This window comes from Taeniopygia guttata, chromosome 3 (genome assembly GCF_048771995.1).
Source record: "Taeniopygia guttata chromosome 3, bTaeGut7.mat, whole genome shotgun sequence".
Classification (NCBI taxonomy): Eukaryota; Metazoa; Chordata; class Aves; order Passeriformes; family Estrildidae; genus Taeniopygia; species Taeniopygia guttata.
Genome location: NC_133027.1, coordinates 35,391,074 through 35,418,045, shown reverse-complemented (window position 1 = coordinate 35,418,045; position 26,972 = coordinate 35,391,074). Strand labels below are relative to the sequence as shown.

At 37.3% G+C, this 26,972-nt stretch overlaps 1 protein-coding gene across 1 annotated transcript in view; it reads left to right on the top strand.

Moving 5' to 3' along the window:
• Nucleotides 1-25,917, top strand: part of UBE3D (ubiquitin protein ligase E3D) — a 78,200-nt gene extending 52,283 nt beyond the window's left edge. Inside the window, exon 10 of the mRNA XM_030267509.4 lies at nucleotides 24,995-25,917. Within this exon, the coding sequence (XP_030123369.4) occupies nucleotides 24,995-25,015 (21 nt within the window). The 3' untranslated portion in view covers nucleotides 25,016-25,917. The remainder of the gene's footprint in view (nucleotides 1-24,994) is intronic.
• Nucleotides 25,918-26,972: the final 1,055 nt, after the last annotated feature.

Sequence of the window (26,972 nt, the reverse complement as noted above, 5' to 3'; positions counted from 1 at the left end):
CACTGAAACTTGTGGTTGTTTCAGTGCTGAGTGGTGAAAAATCAGAACCTTGACAGCAGTGACCCTAAACCGAGATTCAAAATTTGTCATTAGTTTCTCAGAAAGGGTAAATGGTTCTTTTTTTCCAAGGCAGTTCTCCAGTAAACAGAAGTAGATTAAATTACCAAAAAAGCCATGGGCTCCAAGTAAGCAGCAGTGAACATGTAGCATGCAGGCAAGTGCCTCCTCTGGAAGTATGGTCTCCTGCTGCTTGAGAGAGAAGATCCTCTGGAAGAACAATTCATTTCTGTGAAATTCCCTTTGCCTAGAATATGTCAAAAGCTGCCTGTTACATAAGCATCTGGTTATACCGTTCAAAGCAGTTTTCTTAAAAAAGATGCTCAGATATGTCATCATGGGGGTTTGACCCTGGTTGCTTACCAAAGCTGCTTTATCACCCTCCTCTTTAGTTGGACTGGGGGGGAAACTGCAACGAGCAGCTTGTGGGTCAATGAAAGGACAGGAGGAAATCATTCACCAGCTACTGTCATGGGCAAAACAGATTTTACTTGGGGAAATTAACTGAATTTACTAGCAATCAAATCACAGTGGGATAATGATAAGTAAAACAAAATCTGGAAAAGAACCCCCAAGTTCTCCCTTTTCAGGTTGAACTATATTCTCAATTCTTTGACAGCTCCTCCTAGCAGTGCAAAGATAGAGACGATGGGGGCCATAGTCAGCTCATCACACATTGTCTCTGCTGCTCCTTCCTTCTCAGGCGGAGGATTCTCACAAATTTCTCCTGGTCCAGTGTGGGTTTCCTCCCATGGGAGACAGTTCTTCATGAACTTTTCCAACATGGGCCCTTCCCACAGGCTGCAGTTCTTCATTAACTGCTCCAGTATGGGGCGAGAAGCCCTGCCAGCAAACCTGCTCCAGTGTGGGCTTCTCTATCCACAAGTCCATCCAAGACCCTGCTCTAGCACAGGCTTCCCACAGGGTCACTGCATCCTTCAAGCCTCCACCTGCTCTGGCACAGGTTCCTCCATGGGCTGCAGGGGAACCTCTGCTCCAGTACCTGGAACACCTCCTCTCCTCCTTCTTCACTGACCTTGGTGTCTGCAGAGCTGTTCCTCCCACATATACTCATTTCTGTCTCCCAGATTGTGGAATAGGGTTTTCCCCCCTTCTTTAGGCTGTTATCCCAGAGGCACAGCCACCACCACTGATGGGCTCAACCTTGACCATCCTGGAGCCAGCTGGCATTGGCTGGGATATGGGGGAAGTTCTGGCGGCTTCTCACTGAAGCCACCCTGCAGCCTCCTGCTACCAAAACCTTGCTATGCAAAACCAATGCAGTCATTTACCATTTAGATATGAATGTACAATTAATTGCAAGTATCATGTTTAGATAGTCTGGTATAGCCTGTGAATAAACTGCTTGAAAGGGGTGAAGACAGAACTAATTTTTCCTGTTTTCATCTATTGTGAACTGTCTGATTTTTCCAAGTAATTCTGAAATCAAAAAGTGCAGTTGTTATGTCCTAATGATCAAGTAGTTCTGTAGGCAATGCACAATTAAGCAGAAACTGAGAGTTTGTCTTTATCAATAGGCACCACACTGTGGAAAAGACAAATACGCATGTTTTATGTACCTGAATATATACAGAAAGAAGTCTTATGGGAGGTCTGATATACTACTAGAACATCCATTCCTATTTATTAATTGAGGCTGTCTGTGACTGAGAAACAAGCTCTGCTGAAAAGATATATTTAGACCTGTGTGCAACCAAATACTGCAATACATGTTCAATGTGGTTTGTATAAGGCTACTTCCTTCCAAAACCTTGGCATCTGAGCTAATCTTAGCTCTACACAGATTGCAATTAATAGCTTGATTTGTGTGAGGTGCAAGTGTCAATATTGTAGCTAAAAATGCACAGAAATCACATTATCAGCTACAAAGAGTTCTTTTGCTTTAAAAATAATACTGAGTCATTGGATAACAATGATTCTATAATGGGGATTTTCCTTAGAAGTTCATGTTATGCTGTGTGTTTTGTGAATGTGTGTTGTTATGGAAAGCTACAACATTGTTCATTTCCATTAAGAGTCTTGATGGAAGCTTTGAAGCTACTTGAGGAGTCCAGAAAGCTTTGCAGAATAAAAGATGTATTTATAAGGATGATTCTTAGTAGGTTTAAAAGTGCTTTAAAAGCAGATGGATACAACTCTCTTAGATTTCAGCTATAGGCTGGAGTAGATATGATGTAGTCACAAATTACAAGATTTTGAGGAATCCTGAGGGAGGTTGTCAATAAATTCTAGCATTTTATTAACAGACAGGTCAGCTTGCCAAGGCACTTAGAGCAGCTCAGGAGTGTTACACGTTGAAGAGTTGGAAACAGTAATAATGTCTTCAAGGAGACAAATGGACAAATAAACAGAAGGCTCTAAACCCAGAGCATAATAATTGAATCGATGACTTGACTATGATAAAGTACATAGTGGACAAAAAGGAAGAGAGCTGTTAAATTCTCCTCTTTTTATTGTCAGTTGAAAATGAGTCTGGAATGGATGTTTTGGTGAAGAAGTCAGTAATGCCTCCAGTGAGAAACATACAATTTGCTTTCCCTCAGAAGCATAAGTCCATCATTCTGTTGCAATGTCAGAAGAGAGTAGTGTGCTCTAAATCTTTGTTCTTAAATCATAGGTCTGTTCCAGGGGTAGTGGCTGATGACAAATGGTCCTGCTTGAAAGCTTCTGCTTCTTATAGAAGAAAACTCTGTTTAGGAAAGCTAGAATGGACAGACACATGGCATGGGGAAACAGGACAGAGCACTGTCTGTCCAGGGGTAGGGAAAAGCCTGAAGGGAAGTGTAGGAGATGAGATAGACCAACTACGCTTTTACTAGGCTGGTGATGTTCTTGTTGGCATATACCAACATAATTGTGACTGGCCAAAAAAAGGACAAGATTATTTCTTTCTCAAAGTTGGTTGCTACTTTATCTGTAGAAAAGATCAGTTCTGTGAATATTTCTTTGTAATAGCTCCACTGCTTTTGATATAAAGGAAGCTGGTTTACCCATGGGAGTGTGTGGAGGTATCTCAGCCAATGCATTTTATAGAGCTCCTTGGAATATTCCCGTGGGAAGAAAGAGAAGGGCAAAAGGGTGTATAAGCATTAACACAACCTGCTGAAATAAGGAGACTGTTTAGCATCCAATAGAAAGCTGTCATGCCTTGAGGTGAAACGTGGCAACCATTTAGCAGTATGTAGAAAAACTTGCAGAAATCTGAAGGTGCCGTAGCAGAGTGAGATCACAGGGAGTGTTGGGTGGGCAGAATGTGATTGCTGTTTGGATTTTTGCCAGGCATTTTGGTTAAAGTTTCTTCTTCTGTCTCCCAGAAGCTTGACAAGTAAAATAGGAAGTGATTCTACTTTACGGAAAGAAAGAAAAAAATTATTCCTATATAGCTAATGTAAACTATAAAAGCATGGTATATAGAGAAAGAGACTATTTTAAAACACCAGTTTCCAGTCTCCATTATTTGTGTAAGCTATGGCATTGTAGATAAATGAAACCAGTTCAGGGAGCTATATTTCTTCTGTTGCTTTTAGTGAGCTTGAGTTTTATACGGAAAATAGAAGGAAAAAAAAAGATTAAGCACCTTGGCATGGAAAAGAATCTTGTCTGAAAATCTGTACAAGTGTAGACATTATTTTATTCTGAATTTTTGGCTACTCAGTCCACTTCCAACTTCTTCCAAAATGCATGGCATTTCTAAATATTATCCTGAAAATGACTGAACATTTTACTGCTCAGATATTCTCACTTCCTGTGACTGGTACTGCTGACCCTTGTTCTGCTTCTTATCAATAACTATATACCTGCATAGTTCAGCCTTAAATAAAAGGTTTCTTGCTGTTGATACTCCAGTCTTTGACATATTTTCTATTTTCACATGTCCCACCAAATTAAAAAAAGGCTATTATTGTGAAATGGGGGGTGACTAGCTAACATATTTCTTTCTTAACTCACCAGAGAGCCTGCTGCTGACTTTTTATTTAATGTTTTCATACAAAGTCTATTTCATTCATCATTTGCTAGATTTACAGAAGTTAAATTCTAGGACTTTCTTGTTTCCCAATTTGTTAACCACTTTGAGTTTTACACACTGATGAGTTTCCATGTTACTCCCTCATTTTTATTAGATATAAATTTACTTTGTTTCCATGCTATTTATGAGCAGACAGTTCTGTAATTCTTGCACCTTTTCCCTGTTTAGGTACTAACTTTTAATGCTTACAGTTACCTAATCATATTTTCCTCTTTTCAGGTATGGGTGGGGAACAACCAGGCTTTATATCCTTCTTTGTAGCAAAGTAGAGTCAACTGTACTTCTTAAACTTTAAGGAAAAAAAAAAAAAAAGGTCTGCTGAACACACAGAAACCTTCATATTGCAGTTTGCCTTCTCTGCTTACACAGAAAGGAAATGCATTTTCAGCTCTATTTTTATGGAGCAGTAGCTAATGACTAGTCAAATTAATCAGAAGTGTCTATTCTGCATGATTGTCCTGAGGATATATTCCATTAAGTGACTGCTTTTCCTATTTTAAGGTAGGATGTATAATGTGTCTAAATAATATCTGTAAAACTTACTGTATTCTGTTTTGTAAGCTTTTACATGTCTGAGCTATATGGCTCAATGCTAAGAATGATTTAGAAAGACCTACTGAGTCTTATTCTACGTTTTTTAGGCCACTCCTGTGTGAGGAGTTTGGGGAGAGACCATTCTCCATTTGCCTGGTAACTAGATCATCTTTTGAGGATTCTAGCATGCAACAAGGTTGTATCTACAACACTCGATTTAGATGAAGCAGAGCTCCGATTCCACTTGGAAATGATTGTGCTCCTGTAATTTAGTTAAAATGAGCTGCCAGAAGTGAGACAGTGTTTACATATTTTTTAAGAGTAGCTCAGAAGCTGGAGAAAACCCTGGTGACACTTCATAGCTAATCATTTTATGTAAGCCTTTCCTGCAAAGGCAGAGCATGCATTCCTAATACAAAACAATGAAGAAGTCAAGAGGGACTCTTTTACAGCAATACTGTTACTAGTTAAAGTACTAATACTTACTAAAGTGCAGTTTCACTGTTGCATTATACTCCTTTTCCAGCCTATATTCAGATAATTTACAAAGCAGCTGAATGCCTGAATAAATATGACATATTAAATATTCAATATTATTCCAATATGATTCTCAAAACAACCCCATAATATTTTTTTTACAACAAGTAATCATCTTGAAGGAGATACAAGCCACAGAAAAAGAATTTCATGTAAATTACTATATTATCTTAAAAAGAAATTATCTTAATCTTACATGATACTCCATTTATGCAGAAGTGACTTGTCAGTCCAGTTTCACCATTCCAATAAAAATTGCCAGCACTTTGGATTACCAAGAATTCTCATTCATATTTGGATTACTTTGGACCTAGAATTCTCATTCAAATGAACAAATACTGAGTGGTTTTTAAGGTTAGGCAGTAATTTGGGGTGTCCATCTGAAGACTTATGAGCCTTTTTCTCATCTTGTAAGCTTCAAAATTATAGTGGTGGTCCTTTAGTGGTGGCAGCTTTGCTTTAATTATTTTGTGTAGTATTACAGAAATTCACCTGAATCATTTGTGGTGATAGATCAATATTGTAGGCAGGGACCTGAACCTTTTGAAGTTAATATCAGAACTCTCTTTGGCTTCAGTGGTGCAGAACTGGCCTACAAATGAATAAACCAGCCAGCTGGATATATTGTAGAGAAATAATTATTGCAGACTCTGAAAGTTCCTCATTAACACTATTGCATGTGAACTTTGCAAGCAAATGCTTGAAGCTAATCTCCAATAGCTATTTGTTAGACAAGCGAATTAATAGCTGTGGCTGCTGGTTCATGCAGAGGGTTCTCTGTTGTTTTTTTTTTTTTTTTTGTCCTTTATTTGAAGACTTCAATCAGTATAAATGATTTAAAGGCCTCACTCCACTAGATGGGGAAAAGATGCTTATAATGTAGTACTTGCTTACACTCTGCAGTTATTGATATGATATAATATTTTTACACTTGGGTAAGTATAGATTTTGAATAAAAGAATTTAATTAACACTGAATAAATGTTCCTCATAAGGGAAAAATTCTATATTTCTATTTCATTAATGCTTCATGCTTCTAGCAGTTAACTAATTTAATTTTACTCCTGGTGTTCAAGGTCTGTGCTTTTCTTTCCTTCTGTTTTTCAGTCTTTCTGTCTTCTAAACAGGCTTTATTTGTGTTTTATAGTTGGAAATAGAAGATCAGCCAGAGATAGAAGATAGGGAAAAGTACAAAGCATTTTTTTCCTTTAGCTGGACTTTGTGTAATGCACAGTGGACATGTATCTATGACTGTGCTAAAAAAATGCGTAATGTGAAAAAAAATAGATTTTTTGAAAGTTCCTTCAGATTTAAAAATTAAAAACCCTATTTTAAAAAGCAAGCTAAGGGACAGTTATGTATTTTAAATAAGTCAAGGTAGATCAGTCACATTATAAAAGTAACCCTTGCACATGTAAGCAACTATGCTCATTTAATTTGGCTTAGTAAGGAAATTTAGGGTTTTGGAGATCAAAATCCCTTTTGAGAGTTGTTTTTAGTTGTGTATGCAATACAACAGAATTTTATATAAAATACAAAGTGATACAAAGTGAGTGAAATTATGTGGCAGATGTTCAGAGTGAATAAAAAATATCTATTCATGTTGTATGTCAAGCAATAAGGGGTTTAGTGTGAGAAGTCTGGGAGAATGATTGTTGTAGAAGTTTGAGGCAAACAATTTTTTATTTTTATTTTTTCCACTAACTCGGTACAGTTTTATTAAAGGTTTTCATGCAAAATGTTAAGTGCCTGATTTTGATCTTTGGTAGTTCTTAGTGTTTGTCTTATAAAGCTGGTAGAATTTTGAAGAACTTCAGGTTTTTTCTTTCAAACCTTAAGGTCATGCTGTAATCCTCAGCTTTGGAACATCTTTAATCATTTTGATAATCATTTTCCTACAATTCTACTAATTTATGCTATTTTTCATTCACTGAACTTTGGGAAATGCTACATTTTTTTTTTATAACACAGACAATTGTTGTTCAACAGCATATTTTTTTAGTGGCCTTGCCCTAAGGAAGATATTTTAAACAGTATTTTTGAAGTATTAGAGCAGACCATTATGCTGTAATAATTATACTTCAATAATCCAAAATGATGCCTCTAGGGAGATATGACTCCAGTGTACACTTTGTTCATATATATTTATTCTTGATGGTAAAATTGGATTTAAAAAATATGAAAAAGAACTGGAAAAAAGAATCTGGAAAATTGATTCTTCTTGAAGGTCATTAATGTTTTCTAAAAAGAAGTTAAAAGTGATCATGAAAATCTCATTGGTAAAAAATTTGTTCTAGCTTTGTTTCCGCATAATAAGATTTTTATCAGTACAAGAAAATGTCTCATAATAATAAAACCTAATTGTTATTTTCATCTGAAACTGGAAAGTATTCAGTGGTTGGGAAACAGAAAAAGGAAAAGGGGGGGAAGGAAAAGAAGCTTGAAGACAATAATATGGACTACATAGAGCCATGAGCTAAAGGACAGATTCATACTATATTGTAATGTAAATAAAAGAGGTTGCAAAGGAGGAGGGAAGAAGAGAAGTCAACCAAAGCTGGTTTAATTCAGAAGTATTTTCTGTCCATATTTGACTAAAGTATCTTTCAAGTGAATGAAGGAGATTGATTTATAAAAAGAAATTTAGGCAGAAAAATTAAGAGGGAATGGGAAATTTGTACTGTCTAAACCCCCCAAAAAGAGCAGAGTAGATAAAGTCCAGTTTGTAAATTTTACAAAACATTTGAACCATTTGTGTTCTAGGATGCCTTGGTTACTACTAATCTTTGTTAATTACTGGTTCACTTAAAAAATGCATGCAACAGAAATACATTTACAGAGTCACAGAGTCATTGAGGCTGGACATGACCTCTTGATATCATCTAGTCCAACCCCCTGCTAAAGCACAGTCAACTAGAGCAGATTACCTGGGACCATGCCCAGCTGGGTTTTAAATGCCTGCAAGATGAAAACTCCACAACCTCCCTGGGCAGCCTCTTGCGGTCAGAAAATGTTCAGAAGGAATTTCATGCTCTTTAATTTGTGCTTATTGCCTTTTGTCCTGTCAGCAGGCACTGCTGGGAAGAATTTGGCTCTCTCATCTTCACTCCCTCCCATCAGGTATTTTTACACATTGATATGATTCCCCTGGACCTTCTCTTGTCCAGGCTGAACAGTCCCATCTCTCAGCCTCTCCTCATATGAAAGACACTTCAGTATCTTAGTCATCCTCATGGTCCCTTCTTAGCCAGTTTTTAGCCTTTTCCTCACTTCATTAGGTCCATATCTTTCTTGTACTGGGGAGCCCAGACCTGGACCCACCAGTCTAGATGTGACCTTACCAGTGCTGATTTGGGGTGAAGGATGACTTCCCTCAACTTGCTAGCAACACTTTTCCTGATGCAGATGTATGTCCAGTATGTTCTGTTACCTGGTCCTCCTTCATGAAGAGTAAGTCTTCTTCTTACAGACTTCCCTACTGGTCTCAGGGGCCTGGGATTCTTGCAGGCTGATTATCAGTAAAGACTGAGGTAAAAATAGCATTACCTCAGCCTTTCATAAGAATAGCATTGAGTACCTCAGTTTTGTCAGCAGGGCCCTGGGCACAGTGCAGGCTAATGCTGTGCTACTCACTGCTTGTGTGTCTCTGAGACTCTGGAAGGAGCTGCCTCCCGGCTCACTTGTTCTCACCCTCTGCTGACAGTAGTTTGCTGTCTGTGGTGATGGCTGTTGTTGCAGTCAGCTGTTTAACTGGGGTGAGTAGGGACCCAAAGAAGCCATTCAGTTTCTGAGGTGTAGGGTTGACTGCACCTGTTAGATGTTGCACTAGATCTCTTCAGTGATGGTTAGGTCAGGAGTGAATATTGGTTCGACAGTAGTTTCTAAATAATTACATTATCCCAGCCATTGAGACAAGCATTCCTACGCATCCCATACACATGTGCAGTTAATGTCTTTGTCTAACACCAGTGTTTTAACGTCTGTTTCATTTTTGAAATGGGTCTTATTTCAGCCAGTTATCCAGGTTGCTGTCAAAGCCCATGTGTGAGCTGTGCTTTGCAGTGATAAATGAGTACAACTTGTATCGTAATCTTGTTTATTTTTTGCTTGGATCCCTTTTCAGAATGTGATGGGTGGCCTACTTTTATGGGGATGAAATATTATTTTCCTGTTCTTTTGTGACATAATGGGTCTTGTAAACAGTTGCATAGTGTTTTGGAGTAGATGGCATTATTAGGATGGATATTAGTTATTTTGGGGATGCTGATACATCCACTCTGTATTTGTCTCTTGAATCTTCCTCATCTCTTGCTAATTATAGTTGGTCTTGGGGGGAATCAGCTTCCTAAGTTAAATAGACCAGTGTAACACACAGTGTTTCTGGAGTGTGTTCAGGTGAGAAGTGGTTTATGTCACCTAATTCCATGTTCACAACCCCCAGGTTATTTCACAGTTCTATGGTGGGCATATGCTAATGCTGCTACCTACACTCCTATTTGGGAGCAAGCTTCCAAATCCCTTTGCCCTGAAAGCAAGTAAGTTCCTTTCTCTTCTATTTCCAGGCTTATTGAGCAAACTTGTTCTTTTCTTTCTGCTTTAAGATTTTTTTTTGTGTCTTTTTCCTGCTGATTGATATATTTCCTCTCTTCTATCCATTGCATTTTTTTTAAACCAGATATAAACTCTTCAGCAGATTCTGTGATTACTCTTACATAAGTTATCTGAAACTGAGAAGAGGAAGAGCTTGTGCAGATTTTTTTCTGGCTGACTATTTTGCTTACCTAAAAAATTGTCCCTCCCATCTTCTTTTCTTTTGTCTTCTCCCCACCTGCTGGCTCTAGAAAATTGGAAACATGAGAGGCCTTGTCTGAGCATTGAATTAAGAGCCAGGAAATCCTTACTTTTTCCATGACTCATTGTGTGTGTCCTTGGGCAATCTGTTACTATTACAGATAAAAGCTGTGCATAGCACTTGGCTGAAAGATTAAAAACATATTGCATGATCCAAGGAGATGATTTCAAATTTAAATCAAAGCGTGGCAAAAGTGGACAGAAAAGAGAGGCTGCAGAAAGTGAGTATGGAGGGAAACAGTTTGTTTATGAGCTCCATGAAATGGTTATGAAGAGAGATAGGGAATGCTCACAGGAATTTCTGTCTTAACCCTTTGGTTCTGTCACAGTGCAAGCATATGCTGTGGTACTAGTGCATACACATCCCTCAGTTTCAGAGCTGATATGTTCTTATTAGAAATGAAATGTGTAAATAAGAGTGATGTAAGAGGAGAGGGTGCACTGTTCAATAGATGCACCTGCACTCCACTTTTTAAATCCAGTTCTCTGGATTTAAATCTGAAGGTTTTCTTGGGAGATTGGTTTGGTGGTTGTGTTTAAATGTGTGTAAATGCCTGAGATTTTCCTGTTTGCCTAATTTTTGGTACATTTCACATCTTTAAGGATGTGAAATCTTCCTCAAAATTTAGAAGAAGTAACAGAAAACTTTGTGGAGAGCAGAGGTCTGGGGCTTCTAGGCAGGGTCACCTGGAGTTCAGAGAAGACATATGGAATCATTTACCTATATCTTCTATGATAAATCAGACATGAAACTAACTTCAAGAAGTAACAGAATATTATATGATGATTGATATGATATGATATGATATGATATGATATGATATGATATGATTTGATATTATATTATATTATATTATATTATATTATATTATATTATATTATATTATATTATATTATATTATATTATATTATATTATATTATATTATATTATATTATATTATATTATATTATATTATATTATATTATATTATATTATATTATATTATATTATATTTATTATATTATATTATGATATAGAAAGCTGCCTTCCGTATTCTGCTTCCTTACTTGATTTCTCTGTATAAAGGTGAAAAAAGCTGCCTGTGGAACACACTGCTTCCAGAGTGCATTTGCAGATGTTTTAATACCATGTCCATTCAGTGTTCATTCACATGACACTGCCTGTACCTTTATTTTGACTATTTTAATGATCTGTACATCAGCTCCCATTGTTGTGGTATTGAGGGTGGTAGTTTTCTATTCAGCAGCAACCCATCTAATCTAAGGTAGCCTTTCCATCTCCCCCAGCCTCTTGTCATGTAACCTTTTCTCTTCCTTCTGCCTCTTTGGCATTTTGCAGTGACTATACAGGTGTGCCAACACAGTGGGGAGGAACTTTGCAAGAGTGTTTGGTTATTGCTTAACCTCCCACCAAAGAAATGCATACTTCTCTGGTGAAATACAATAGTGAAGTCTGCTGGGGTCCTTGTATAATCTTTGAGATTTCATTTGGTGAGGAAAAAAGGCTGTGCTTAGGATGAGTGTTTGGCTTTGAATTATTAAATGTCTATGTTTGGGTTTATTCCTGTTTTTGAATAGTCATGATTGAGAAGAACTGTATCAGGGTTCTGAGATTCAGAATCTTCCAGTCATGCTACAGTATGCAAAAGGTCATTGTTGCAAAAGGTCAGTCCTGTCCCTGCAGTGGAAGTTGCTGTCCTGATGCCAGTGAGTAGGGTCAGTCTGACCTCTGCTTGAGAGTGTTAACTTCCATTTCCCACTGTTGCTGCTCTTCTGACATACTGGGATAGGATTCTGATGAAGAGACTGGTTCAGAAAGGGTTTTGCTCTGGATTCTATGCTATCAGATGTTTATCCTAGCTTCTGTGAGCAGTTTTTACTTCACAGACTAACAGTAATTGGTGTGGTTTATAGATGAGACCTCATGGAATTCTTGTATTTCGTTTAATTTAGTCCTGTTATGGTAGATAACATTATGGATAATCAATGAGTCAACCTCTGTCTTAAGATCCCTGATTCCTTGTACAGCCCTTCCTTTTAGAAGGCAAATTAACTTTCAATTGCCATTAATTGATGCATTCATCAAAATTTTCCAAATCTGTCCTGATAGAGAATAAGTGTTTAAAATTGTCTGGTGCCTGTCAGAGGCAGGAATCCATAAGCTATTTATGAGTCTATATTTGACTCCTATAAGCACTTCACCACATGAATAATTGCCTGCCTTGGACAATAGAGATGTTCCAATGTGTGTACAGAATCAAAAATCCAGGGCAAAGTTCAACTTCTGAATAACCATGTTATTATTGAGGAAATCATTAGAATCAAAAGGACAAGGGAATTTGTCTCTGGTCAAAATTGTTTTTTCAGTATTGTTTTCAAAGAGAATTCTCTGTCATCACTTGTTTTAAAAATTGTTCTTACTCTCTTGCTAATTTAATAGACTTCTGTCTCATGGGTGACTACTGACAAGAAATACTTAGAAAAGGATGCAATGTTAATGTACTGAAGTCAAAGTTAATTGAATGAAACCTTCTTAAAATGCAAGAATCATATAATACCAGGAAAATAAACATCTAGCATGCAGAAATTACATTACTGCATTTCTTCTCTCAGTTGTTCTACAGGCATGCTTTTTCATAATGAAAGACATAAGGGACTTCAGTATAGTCTAGACAACCATTTTAATTTCTTGTGATGTTCTCAGTCAAACTTCTGACTTTTGAGGTTCAATCACATTGAGAATTCCCAGAGTGAGGGCTCATGCTGCCCATGGAGAGTCTTCCCAGTATCTCCATAGTTAAATTTTATTTATTTTGTATATCATGTCCTACTCTCACTAGAATGTGTCAATAAACACAGTAGTAGCAAACCTCATACATCTTTCAACAACTACTTTCCCGCAGATCTTTGCCTTTAAAAATCTTCACTTTATTTACTTTTACTTTAGTATGAAATTAATAGTAAATCTTGATGGAAAGAGGTTTAACTTGCAGAATTAATGTTTGAACACTGTCTGCTTTCAAAAAAGCAAACTACTTGAAAGCTTTTTTCTTCAATTATCTTCTTGCTATGGGAAAAATATTCTAAAAATGGTAAATACTGTATTTTCTTATGAAGCTTCAATGGTTCTTTTTACCAAGAAAACATCTGTTTTCATGAGTTTGAGCCTTAAAATGGATGGTTTCAGCTTTTGTTCTGATTGCAGCTGCCAAAAGAATGTGCTCAATCCCTAGAAATAAAAATCAGTTTCACCTAGTAATGGCTAAAGGGATTTAAGAGACCAGAAATCCACATTGTAAAAATACCTGATATAATTTAGGAGCGCAGATCTCACTTAGAGTGGCCTTAAAATCCCACATCCTTTAGAGGTTTTGAAAATGTTTTATTACCCAACCAGTATTAAGCAGTGTTTACTGAATGCTTGGCCATTTAATAGGCATCGTGAGATTGTACAGGAACAGGATGACCTGGGACCAAAGGACGGCCCTGCTCAGACTCTGTCCCCTTGGGAATGAATCATAGTAGGAAAAGACATTTCCCTAAATATCTCTTAGTTATTGTGTTTTTGTTTTCTTCTGTGTGTCTCTCTATTTCACAGGATACAAATGAATGCCTTATATAATTTTTCCCCTTCATCTTCTTGGTTTGTGCTTTTATTTCAGCCATATCATCTTCCAAACACCTGTTCCTGTTTTAACTCAGTCTTAATCTCTTGCCAAAAGCTGAACTCTGGTAGGAATGCAGTAGTCCCAATAAGGTGTTAAAAATAAAATAGTAGTTGATACTTAAATACCCATTTATATACACAAACAAATTAATCCTCATACCTCATGCAGGGAGGTATTTATTCTCATTCCAGCTTTAATTGCCAGGAAGCAAAGAGAGAATTTAAGCAGCTAACTTTCCAAACTTGCTTTTTTTTTTCCCCATGAAGTTTTCAAAAGATAACCTAATGAAGACATATGTTCAACGTATCTAGTTTCAAAGTGTTACATAACAGTACCACATTGTCCTTTAATCTCCTTTACTGTTTTTGTTTTTTTTGTTTGTTTGTTTGGTTGGTTTTTTTTGAGTTATGGTAGATTTGATTGTTTGTATTGCATGTAAAAATAAAGATTGTTTGTAAATGTGAGCATATAGCAAATCCCTCAATAAAAGATATGATTTATTTCTGTTGTCTAATACATCCATTTTATGTCATGCTCTCTCTCTCCCCTCCTCACATCTTACTGGTATTTCAAATCATATGTCAGGTAGCATTTGGCCTTGGTATGTTGAGAAATGGCCAAGAGATGGCCATGTCTGACACTGTGGCAACATTGAGTATGTGGCAAGATATCCCAGAATTTTCAGCATGGCATAACAGTGTGCTCTGCTCCTGTAGCATTTGCTAAGGGAGACTCTTATAAACCCAATTTACATCTGTGTACTGGTTTCTATGACATGACTAACTATAAAAATTGTAAGATATGAAGAGGGTAGACTATTTCTTGGCTTTCGGGGTTTGGCAGATTTTCTTTTTAGATAAAAAAAGTAACAGTTTAGAGACAAAAGCAAAATTAAACTGCAATTATACCCTCCAGGCCATCAGCAAGTGGAGAATTAAAAACAGTGGTTGGCTTGTTTCCTTGTGGCCACTTTGTTTGTAAAGCACCTTACCACAGTAGTTTTTAATAAATCAGACTGTTTGATGGCAGAGCGTGTGACCTCTGGTGCTGCTCTATAATTTCCCGTGTCAGTTTTACCTCTGTTGTGTTTTCTGAGGCATTTCAGAAAATGTAAGAGATGAGAAGGTTGTCTTATGATTGGCCTAAAACAGACTCTGAACAGGAGCCTAAATTTGGACAAAAAGAGAAAGACTGATTTTCATTAAATTAAAATTCAAAGTTGCATTGACCAACAATATTAATATCTAATGTCTCTGGCATCTTGCCAGTTGTTAATCCTGGAGATAACTGTATTGCTTTTACACTGGGTGTTAAGGAGAGTGTGAGGGAAACCCAAATAATTTCTTTGGTTGATGCCTGCGTGATAGCTTTGTTAATGCACCCCAATTACATCTCTTTTATTTAGTGCAAATGCTTGCCTACACTTTAGTTTGTAGCAAGATATATTGCTTTCTTCTCCTTTCTTCTTAAGTTTCCTGTTCAGTTCCTCTTTATCTTTCCACCATGCTTCTTCTAGACCTGAAATAATCTTAGCCTGCTGTTTTACTCCTATAAAGGTCAAGGAAGTTGAGGAGAGAAAAAAGACAAGAAACATAAGCAAGGAAAGGCATCTCCAGCCAGGCCCTGAAGGGGATTCTGACTCCTAGATTTTACCTACTGCTGCAGCTGGGAAACTATTTTTGTAGTCATCTTGCTTTTCCTGGAGAAACTGTGATCAAGACTTTATCTCCTACTGCAGTATAGCTGACATAGTGCAGGTTGGAGGTAAATCCTGATGAAAGATGTGTTGTGTGGGTTTAAAGGAGAAGGATTGATTAGGAGTAGTGGTTAAAAAATCAGAGAAAGACAATATGAGTTACTGTGGGGAATGATACAATAATAGGGAATAATAGAGAAAATGTTAGTTTATGGTGAAGGGATCATTTGAGCTGGAAAATGAAGCTGGTAATAGAAGAATATATTATTAATTTTTCTGATTTGGTTGATGCAGCACTTGAAAGTCACCTTTCTGTTTTAGAGTATGCTACAGTACTTCATGTCTGAAAGGAGAGGAAAGGACACATTTGCCACCTTAGAATCCAGCTGTGTTACTGTGTAGTAAAGACGTAAAACCAGTTCTTCTCTTTCACATATGTTAGCACTTCCCTCTCTTTGAGAAATAATAGGATTAAAATAGAGTAAGAAGGTATTTTGGTGAGATAGGATAAATTTTGTTGTAGAGAATACCACCTAAGAGCCTCTAATTGAAAGCAACAGCCATGCAAATGACCAGAACATCCCACATCTGGGTAAGCTAGCATCTAATCAAAGACATAAGTGCATTGTGTGCTGTGAAACACACCTGACATGCATCATACTTTATTTTGAGAGAGAAGATTCACTGTTTAAGTGAGGTTATGTGGCCACTTAGCTCACCTTTTTTATTCTCTCTGGAATTAGGTACAATTCACTTGCTTCATGGTCAACAAAATAAATTAATATATTTCTCTGTTTAGACCTTTGTTTTATAAGACAGCAGACTGTTCATAGTGCCTTGTTCAGGGCTTTTTTCATCCTCATCTTCAATGCTGAAATACTATAAAAAATACAGCTGCTGAATGCCACAGCAGCACCAGTGTGTCAGTTCTTTTCCTTTCTGGGGAAGATACAGCAGTATATTATTGATTCTGATCAGTTGAAACTGATTCACAAGAGTGCAGAGAAGTTTAGTGGCATGAGAGCTACAAAATCTGACAAAGGCTTACAGTGACGTGGCTCTCAGGGAACCGTGCAAGTCCTGCCATGACTGCAGACTGTGTGTGTGGAATAGCCCACTGGAGTGCAGAGCTTGGAAAGGGTTGGCAGACCCACCCTCCTCCAATTCAGCCTCATGACACACCTTTCAGCAAGGCTTAAGAAGGTTTTAGAAGCTGCATCATATGCTTCAATTTGGGCTGTCAGGCATTAATTTCTTCACGTGTCTAGCTTTAGGATACAGCTAGCATGCAGTTCATTGACACAGCAGCTTGCAGTGCCTCGCTTGTTTTATGTTAACCTGTGTTTCACAACTGCCCATGAATATATATGCTTAAACAAATGTTTTTTGCTGCAGTTTAAAACTACTTGATGCAGAAACATATGTGCTGCTCTGACTGCATGATTAGTTTTGAGTGTGGTGACTACTACAGTAAAAACCAAACTTCATCTGGTGTTGACTAAGAAAATCCCAAATTCTATGGGGTTTTTAGCTCAGTTTGTTTTATATCTGTAATTGTAATGTAACATTAGTACCCACTGTTATGGCTTACATTCAAAAAAGTGTTTGTAAGACTAGCAAAAGTAAATAATACTGCTATTCCCGTGCCTGTCTCAATGATGGGTACCTCAAGAAGTAACATCTGCTGTGGAAATAAAAATAGTACAGGCTAATGAGGAAAGGTTGGCAGAAACCAAAATAAAGCCATGACGTTTTGGAGCTTCTAGGTGTAAAGAAACAAAAAGATAAATAGCCATCTCATTCTTTCATACAAAGAACTACTTGATCTAAAATGTTAAAGAATTGCTTGTCTTCATATCAGCTAAAAACATGCAGGGATTTCTTTTCTACTGTTTTTGCAACTGCCAGTGGCTTTCTCGCTAATGCTTTGGCAAGTTTCATCATGCAACTGTTAACAGCAGCAGAGTGATAGCTTGCAGTACACATGCACAGCCTGGTATGTTGGAGGAATATCTTTCTTTTTCTCATTTATCTCTGTCACATTTCAAATCTAGCTCCATTATTATAAGAAATTAATACTTTATGAAGGATTAGGTTGAAAGAATGCATATTGATTTATAGATGGGTTTATTTCTTAAATCCTGGAGGTACATTATCAGATTGAGAAATCATATTTAAGGAAGGAAACCTTTGCTTTGGTTGAAATGAATTCCACTAGAAATTGAATGAAAGGAGTCTAATTCTCTTTCTGCTTGGTTGTTTTGGTTGTATTTCACATTTTCTCCAGCTTGGACAGAAGTGATTTATCTGAGTGGTCATTTATCTAATCAGTTTCTTCCTGCATTGAAGACTGGAAAGCCCACAAATTTACAGTGCCTTTCACACTGTACAGTGGAAGACTTACTTTTCCCTAGCCTTCTCCTAGGAGTTCTGGGGAATTTCACTCTTCAGATGATAGATCTGCTGAAGCCAGGCTCTTCCCAGCTTTCATTGCCACCTCTGTTCCTCTGCTTCTCTGGTAGCATAGCACTGACCAAAATTATGTTTCTTATAAGACCTTAAAGCTCTTTGAAGCACAATACTCAAGCACAATACATGTGCAGGGATGTGACATTCCCTGCAGACATTTCTGCTAAAGAATGACCTCGACTTCCTGTGGAGTAAGTGATGTAAAGAATCCTTCACAGAATGTCTCCTCCTCCATACCCAGATGTGAGGCCTGAAGGGGTTAGTAGGTCAGACTGCAAAGCCACCATTCCACATCCCATTGTTCTTCAACTCACTTTGCAGGGTTTTAGTTTGCTGGCATAACATGGCTCCACAATCTGTGCTTCTGTTGGCTTCATTATTGCCTTCATGACATAGTCCTGCATCACAGTGCTGCTGTGTTTGTCTGAGAGAGTATGCCAGATGTATTTTAGTTTCTTTGGAACTTGAGTATGATAGTGATAGTCTTGAACACTTTTAGACTGACCCTACACATTCATTTTGTTATTTCATTAAATATTTTAAACTTGGCTTGTACAACTGCATCTGTCCTGTCAATCTGTAGTATTGTTTTAGTGACCTTTTCAAGGGACTTGTGTTCCTCTAGAAACATTTTTGCTCAAAAAATTTTGTTTCTATCGTAAAATAAGACATACCGATCTAGTGGTATGAAGTTATGGTGCTATGAGCACAGGCTGATGTTCCCTTGGTTTTCTTAGACCAAAAATGTAAAGGAAGGATAATTAGATAAAACATATGCTGGTGCATACTCAAAACCAGACTTCCCACTGCATGGCATTTAAAGCATGTTGGGAAACTTTCCCTGTGTGAGAGAACATGAAACAATTATTGTTGGCAGGCTGTGTGAAGTGGCTGCCATGATGGGCTGTGGAGGGGATGTTAGAGCAGCTAAGTCTGCTTACATGACCTCCATGCCATAGAAGAAACAGGAAACAAGTGCCCCAAGGGTCAACTATTATCACAAGAGCCTGGAGTACAGAAGAAAAAGAACTAACCATCAGAGTTACAGAGGACATCTTTACTGCTGGAGTGAGTTTGCAGGCTACCAGGAGGCCCTGTGGGGCAAGTACATAGTATACTGTCAAGGTAGGCTCATTTCAATGATTGATGGGTTCAATCATCTTGGAGGTCTTTTCCAACTATAATGATTCTGTCTCTGGCTCCTCTTACTCTTGTAGTAGTGAACATGTTCCTTTACTCTCCAATTTCCTCTAAAAATGCTTCTGCTCTCCCCAGAAGCCACCCCAGAGATCTAGGGGTAATATGCAACAGCTTGGTAACATTCAAGTCTGGAAAAGACAGCTGCTTTTTTATGGGTCTCTGGATTCAGTGGGAGCAAGTGTAAATATAGCAGTTAATGTTCTCTCACGTCTCTGCTCATCTAATGCCATCTGCTTTGTGTCCATTCATTCACACTGGTGCCAAATGTATTTCTGGAACAGGGTATTTGTGCATCAGCAGACTTGATCCTAGATTGTTAGGTGAGAACAAATATATAAACTGTGTGGTGTGGGTAGGCAGGTGAACTCTTAAGATTTAATGTGGCTATTTATAACCAGCTATTGCCAGTAGCTGCTAATCCAAAGGGTAATGGTAACAGTTATAAATTGTCACTGCTTTTGGTGGTGGTGTGGGAATGGAAGGAGCACCGTTTCCCCTCTGGGAAAGACCTTATTCCTTTGCCTGCTCTGTGTCTTTTCAGCACCTATGGCAACACCAAACTTCTTGCAGAGTTTATCAGAAATAAAATATTTATAGAGCTGGAATCTAGACATGGTGCAGATGCTTTAATCCTCCCACTCGTTGATCTGTCATTATTGTACAGGAGTGAGAAATGTGTCAGGGAGGGTTATGGCCTTTTCTGTTTATGCACATTGTCCCTGTAGTGGTATTAGTGCATTATTAAATATGGGGATAAGGGATATGTAGGTTCAGTTATATTCACACAAACATGTTTATATCACTTTCTCTGATTCTTTTTCCAAGGTAGAAGTGTATTCTATGTACAGGGCATCTTGACTGCAGTATAATTGCAACCACACAAGCAGTTGTACTAGCTGTAGTTATTAAGGCTTAAGCCACTTAGCACTAGCCATAACATTTGTAGCAATACAAATCTGGATATATTAGACTGGTCTGAGTCTTTGAGTATATGTTATCTTTCAAATCCAGCTGTACATGTGGAAAAAAACACTATCCTCATCTTTTCACTCTCATTTCCACCAGAGATTTGTCTCTCCCCTGTGATCTGCCAGGAGAATTGTTTGTGCAATTCCTCCCTTTCTTGTTTCTAGGATAAACCCATCCATTTAGTGCAGACCAGAAGGCAGAGTTTGGTGTATCAGTCTGCACAGACAGTAGGAGAAACTCTGAAGTAGTGTTTTGTGGGGAGAGAGGAATGGTAACTTGCAGCACAGAGACACCATGAGACTGTGAGATTAGTATCATCCAGCACAGCTGGATCTAGGAGCAGAGGTCTGCCCACAGTTGTCCTTGTCTTTTTGGGAAGGTTATTCTCTTCCTGTGCACATGGATGGCATGGCATTGCTTGATTACCTGTCAGCCTTGAGTAGAAATAAATACAGCATTTGATGTTGATTGTAGGCTGTAGCCTTGTTGGTGTGTAATCAGCATTTCCTCTGCAGTCATTTCATCATGCCTGATTTCACACTAGCACATGTGCAGAATTGAAGCATGGGTATCTGTCTATGTACAGACTGTCGCTGTAGATATGATTTAAGATAGCCATGTAAGATGTGTTATTCTAAAACACAATGTAGCATTATGAACTGGGTGTGGTAGTGTTTAAAAATTGGTCTAATGTTCAAAGAAGACAACAGTAAAATGTCTTTTATACATTTAAACTTCAGGTTTGAGCTGAGTGGTGTTTTATTATTTGTTGTGCAGTGGAAAAAACCGCAATAGTCATATTTTAGGAAGCATTTAGAGATTTAATTTCTTCTGCTGAAGCTGAAGCATACATAACTACTTTCAACTCACTATTTTCCTTTATAATTAAGCAAGAGTAAACTGAAGTACAATTCCCTCTCTAAAACTGAAGAGAAATTCTGTATCTTCTACATACTTTCGTTTAGCTCTTAGGAGAGACATAGGTATTAAAAATCCTTCATTGTCAGCTTTGAGAGACATACATAGGGATTTTTTTTCACCATTCACTTGGACTCCTTAAAAGAGAACAATACAAGAACAGATTCAAAGGTTTTGTTACATCATGGGAATGCAACTTTTGACATATTATTTCCTGTTTTGTGCAAGTAAGGATCTGGCTCCTGTTATGGTTCTTGCAGCTGATTTAAAGATTAAACTTATTTTTCCTTGCTTAGCTGATTTGCAGATTGTATTTCTTTAAAATATGTTGTTCAGCTTCTTATGTCTTGCTCCTGCTTCTCTTACAGCAGTCATTCACTCTGCCAGCTCACCTACTGTTAGCACTTGTTAAAAGAGATTTCTTTTCACCAGCTTCAGTCATCTGGAACCATCTTCTTTTATCTCTAAATTCGTTAGGTCTCCATAGTTTAAAAAATATTTTAAGAAGTTCAAGCTGTTTTCTTTCACCTTTTACTCCTTGGTGTTTGGACATATTTCACTTGACCAGGTTGCTCATGGCAAATGGAATTTGAACTAGATAATTTTTATGGGTTTCGTCCACCCCAAACAATTCTATGATTTTCCTGAGAAAGCCAAGAGAGCACATCTAAAACTCAGCATTTTTACCTGGATTTCTTAACTTGTCCTGACTCTGGGAGATTTTAACAAAGCTGATGCTGCTTTGTTGTTTACCGAAAGAGTGATTTTGTAAGATGTATCTATTGTTCATATGTCTGTGGTGCTCTGGTGCTCCCTCTGTATTGATATCTCTTAAAATGTTTGAAAATGTGGAGTTTATGTTTGTTCATTATCCAGAGGTCTTGGCAGCTTCTGGCTCTGTGGAAACTAATGGGATGGAGTGCTGATATACACTTGATACTCCGTGACATAGTAAGATTAAATCTTCAGAAATAATTGAGAGGAAAGGAAAAAAAATGCTCTCATAACAGTGAAATACTGATGTGCAGACTGCTGAAAGCACTGTTTCTAAAGCTGGAAGAAGCTAGTAGTTGTCTGTCCTTTAGAGAATGTATCCTAATAGTTGTAAAACTTGGGGAGAACCACGTAGTCTCATTTTCCCAACCTATAGTAATTAATTTCTTATGTAGAAGATATAATTTACTGCTGTTTAGATATCCAACTGCATCTGCATCAACAGTATAATAAAGGAATCTTTTATATGCTTCATATTGAACTTTGGATGGATAAGTTGGAACTTCATAAGTGGTTTCATTTCAGTTGATTTTGTTCTGAAGTACTTTCATGGGTTGCAGGTGTTTTTTAACAGCTTGATTTGCATTTTTTTTTACTGATATGTCAGCTGTAGGAATGATCTAATGTGCTCTTTTCATTCACATTGGTAGTAAATATAAACACAGACAGTAATAATTTATTACTTTTGTTGCTTTTCAGTTTATTGGGCAGTAGGAGAGCCTAGCAGTCTAGGGAAGCATTATGCTGCAAATAATCAAAGGAAAAGAAAAGTGTATTTCATGCATTATAAAATATAGCAAGCAGTCAAATTAAACAAATATATCCACTCTAATGGCACTTCAAAACTGTGTAGCAAACGACTCTGCAATCTCAGGTAGAAAAATCTGCTTAAAATTTTGAGTCTTGTGTATTGAGATGGTTATTGCTTTTCTTAATTTTTCTATTTTTTCCTTGCAATGCAAAGACAAATCTCCCACATTGTGAGTGTCAATGTGAGTTTTGTCTTTGATTTGCCTGGTGCCAGGGTTTCATTCCTAGCCTGTATAACTTATGACCATTCCACAGAGCTAAGATTTTACATTTGCTCATAATTATGTATACGTCTCTACTTTTCTGAGCAACTAAATCATGAGAAAGGTGACAAGCATATTGATTTGCTTTCAACTTTTTTCTTTGAGGGTGGGAATCTTTGGTGTAGTGGATAAATTTCCCTACATGACGAGTAGTCTTTGGTTTTTACAACACCCCTTGGTTGAGCTGACAGAAATTATTTTGATGTAGCAGCTTACTGCTGGGAAATGCTGATGGAGCTGAAAAAAACACTTTATGGACATGTGTCAGTGGGATGAGATTTTCATGGGAAAAGCAGGCCAACTTCCAACCTGGCCAGACAGCTGATTACTGGCAAGGTTTGCCTATAGACCATTTCTGAAAATGTATGTTCTTTAAATCACAGAATGATAGAATGGTTTGGAGTGGGTTGGAAAGGACCTTAGAGATCATCTCCTTCCAACCTCCCACCACAGGCAGGGATACCTCCCACTAGACAACGTTGCTCAAAGCCCCATCCAGCCTGGCCTTGAGTGCTTCCAGGGAAGGGGCATCCACAACTTCTCTGGGCATCCTGTTCCAATGCCTCACCATCCTTACAATAAACAGTTTCTTCCATATATTTAATATAAGACAAAAAAAATTATGTTTTTGAATTTTAGTTTGAGTTTGGAAGAAGAAAATAATGATTTGGAAATTTCAGGGATCTCAGTTTTGTTGTCTGTACAAACTCTTCCATGCAGTAACTGCAATTTTCTACTGGGTTATTGCTGTCAGTCTTGGAGTAGCAAAAGAGTGTTCAGGAAGTGAGTTTGCATGATTGTTTTTCTATTCTTAACTCAGAATTGTTGTCATGTCCCATTTATGCCTTGTAGATGTATTATTTAGACATGAATCCTTTGTGTGACTGATTCTCTGAGAACCATCTTATATATGTTAAAAATTGCTGCTTTTTTTGCATCCTTTATAGCAGACATATAACTCTCTTAAACATACTTTGGGCACAGGATCCAAAAGGAGTGTTTTAACTCTATTTTATCCTCTGTTCTGCATATTCAGTGATTTTTTTCATGCTTGCATTCAATTCCTTCTGGTTCATCATGCTTCATGAGTTCTTTCATCACAGCATTGAGTAGAGTGGTGTTTGGGGTCATCTCTGAAAATTCAAAGTTGTAATTGATGGTAATTTTAATCTTCACTTAAGTGATTGTTGAAAGCTCTTGCAGAGAGCTTTCAACAGAAAGTTGAAAAAATGTCTGTCTCAGAAGTTTTTTTCTGGTATGTTTTTCATCGGACAGGAGAAATAGGTTGTATCTATTCAGAAGACAGTGTAACCTGGTAGTCTTTTTTTTTTTTTTTTCCTTTATTCTTGTGTTTTTGTGAAGGCATCTGTACATGTGTTTTTCTGTCTTTGTGGTCAGCAAAAAATACGTGAAGCAATCTCTTTGGCAGATAAGAATCTGGATGTGTCATTTCCAGTCAGCTAACTTAACTTTCTACATTAGTATGCTGCAGATCCTGAAGAAGGCTAAACAAAATCAAAACCATACAGGAGAAACTGCTGCATGCATGTGACCAAGAGCAAATAAATTTGGAACAGCAGAAATCCTGTAGATCTCTTGTATTTGATAGATCACTTTCCTTCTAAATAACTGTTAGACAGTTCACTTAGTGGAGTAAAGAGAAGAGGTACATCATTTGCTATCTTCTGATCATATACAAGTATTTGCCTTCTCCCCTCAGTAAGATTTAGGTTCCTGGTTATTTCAAAATGTAAGACAGTTTTCTATATGACTTTGGACTTCTCATTGTGACTTTGGAATCAGGATTTGACTTAGAGTGACAGCACTGTTCCAACAAACTAATATTCAGACAAAACTGGGAATGTATCAAAGATTTAATCTAAGCTAGTCAAACTACTATCAAATAGCTTTTGAAGTTAGATGAGATAAACATTCTTTGTTATCCTGAGGGAAAAAAGTTTTAGTTCTGCAATGCAGGCAGTGCTTGAACAAAAAAAGAAAGTTTGAGAATTTTTAGGAGACATGTTAGGTAGAGGAGAGGTGGAAAAATAACAAATACAGCCTCTGTTTTCTCATTGTACTGGTGTGATAGTAAGTAAAAATATTATTATAATATATAATTTCTGTTAATACAGAAGCATCTTTGTTTTACCTGCAATGTTGAAATTAATCACAGTATTGTTTTTGCATCCTTTTTTAGGTTGCCTTTTTGAAGATGTGAAGAATGAAGATACCTGTGTTGAAAACTATTGTTAGATTTATTTTCAACAGAAATGTGTGCAGATAACTTCCAGTGGTGGGACTTTGAGAAGAAAATCCCCAGGCAATACAGAAGAAAATGGGGGTGGGGTGGGTGGGTGTATTCTTCATATCTGAATGTGTTTCAAAACCAAAGACAGAGTTGACTTTTGTATCCAGTGCATTCTTAGATGTCATTCTAAGAGTGGCTTACCTGTCACTCCTATGACATCCAGCTGGGATGATTATTATGATGTCTTCACTGCCAAAAGGAAATTCCCTGTGTATCTTGTACTACATTTACCAGTGTTTGATAGCAATGTATATATGCTTAGGAAAGTTCACAACTGGCAGCAAATATTTTAAAATGTCATGGATACTAATGTGAGTTCTTTACCTTCTTTGTTCTGGTGAAGTTAGAGGTCCAACTTTAAAACATAAAATCTGTTTTTTTTTGTAAAACTTACGTTTATTATGTATATTGTTTCTGAATTAAGATTTGCCTCTTTGCTTGAGAGTGAAGGAAGACATTTTCTGCATTCCTACATCATATGATGTTTTGGATAATCAAGGTTTTATGGTTATTTGGAATAAGTATTATTATTTCAAGGGCATGCCCTTTACTCATTAAATGATCCTAATGTAGGAAGTGATCCTACAAAGTGTTGGATACCTCAGTTTTACACATCCAAAGACAAGGAGCTGAGGCTTCACAGCACCCACTCTGGATATAATTTTTCTGTTATTATTTTAGTTTTCAGTATTGAAGGAAGAACAAAATTATTCTGACTTTCGTATTCAGGGATGAAATTATCTTGCTCCAAGATATTTTGTCTATGCACCAATGTTGAGTCATTTTATGAATAAAATATTTTTTCTAAATTAGTTTACCATTTGTTCTGCCTAATTTCTGTGACAGCTTCAGGTTCCCATGAAGCCTTGAGAAGGCTGACCTGGAACAGAGGCTAGACAGAGTTAAAGAATAAAGTAGGGATTTATTAAAAGGCTTTCATGGATACACCTTGGGCAGCACAAGAGCCCAACCGGGGCAACACCCAAGATGAACCCAAAATAGTCAGAAAAAAATGAACGACCAATCACGAGGTCTCACACTTTTATAAGTTTTGATCCATTTGCATATTGGGGTTAATTGTCCAATTACAGGTTCAGATTATGAAGTCCCATCCTTCTTGTTTCTTCTCTTCAGTCCACCATTGCTTATGCTCTTGGGCCTGAAACTTGTAATGGTTGTCCTTGGTCTCAAGCTAGAAAAGGAATTGTTTTTTCTACCTACTCTGTGAAGAGAGCTTAAAAACACTTAATATGCAGCTCAGAACTACACACCTAGGCAGCACAGAATCTAAAAATATGAATGCTAAAACTTAAGGCATCATTTCTCCCCTTTACAGGCTTGACAAGGCCTTTACCTTGTTGAGAGTCTATTTTAAATATTCTAATAATAGGTACTTAGTAACAGATAAGTAACAATAGTAAACAATTAACAATAACAAACATCTAAAAATAATAAATATCCAACAACAGAGAAATATCTAAGTATCTAAGTATGACTGAGCGATTTGTGGAAGGAAATAATTCATACTACACCAAAATATTCCATCTTTAAAATATTTTTCAGCTTCTTTAAATTACCCCTAATTTATTTTGCATGTATGGAGCAACCTTCTTCATAATAGCCCCCATGGTGCTGTGGTTTGTGGCTCCAACGTCAATATTTTGACTTTAGGTGAACTTTCTCTTATTTCTCACTCTGCACCCACTTTCCCCAGTAAAGAGGGGCAAGAAGTTAGCAGGGGGACACAGCAGGGACAGCTGATCTGAATTAGTCAGGGGGATATCCTGTACTATACAGCATCAAACACAGCAGTGAAAGTGGTGGTAGAGGAAGAAACGGAAAGAGAGTTGTCTTCCAAGTTTGTGGT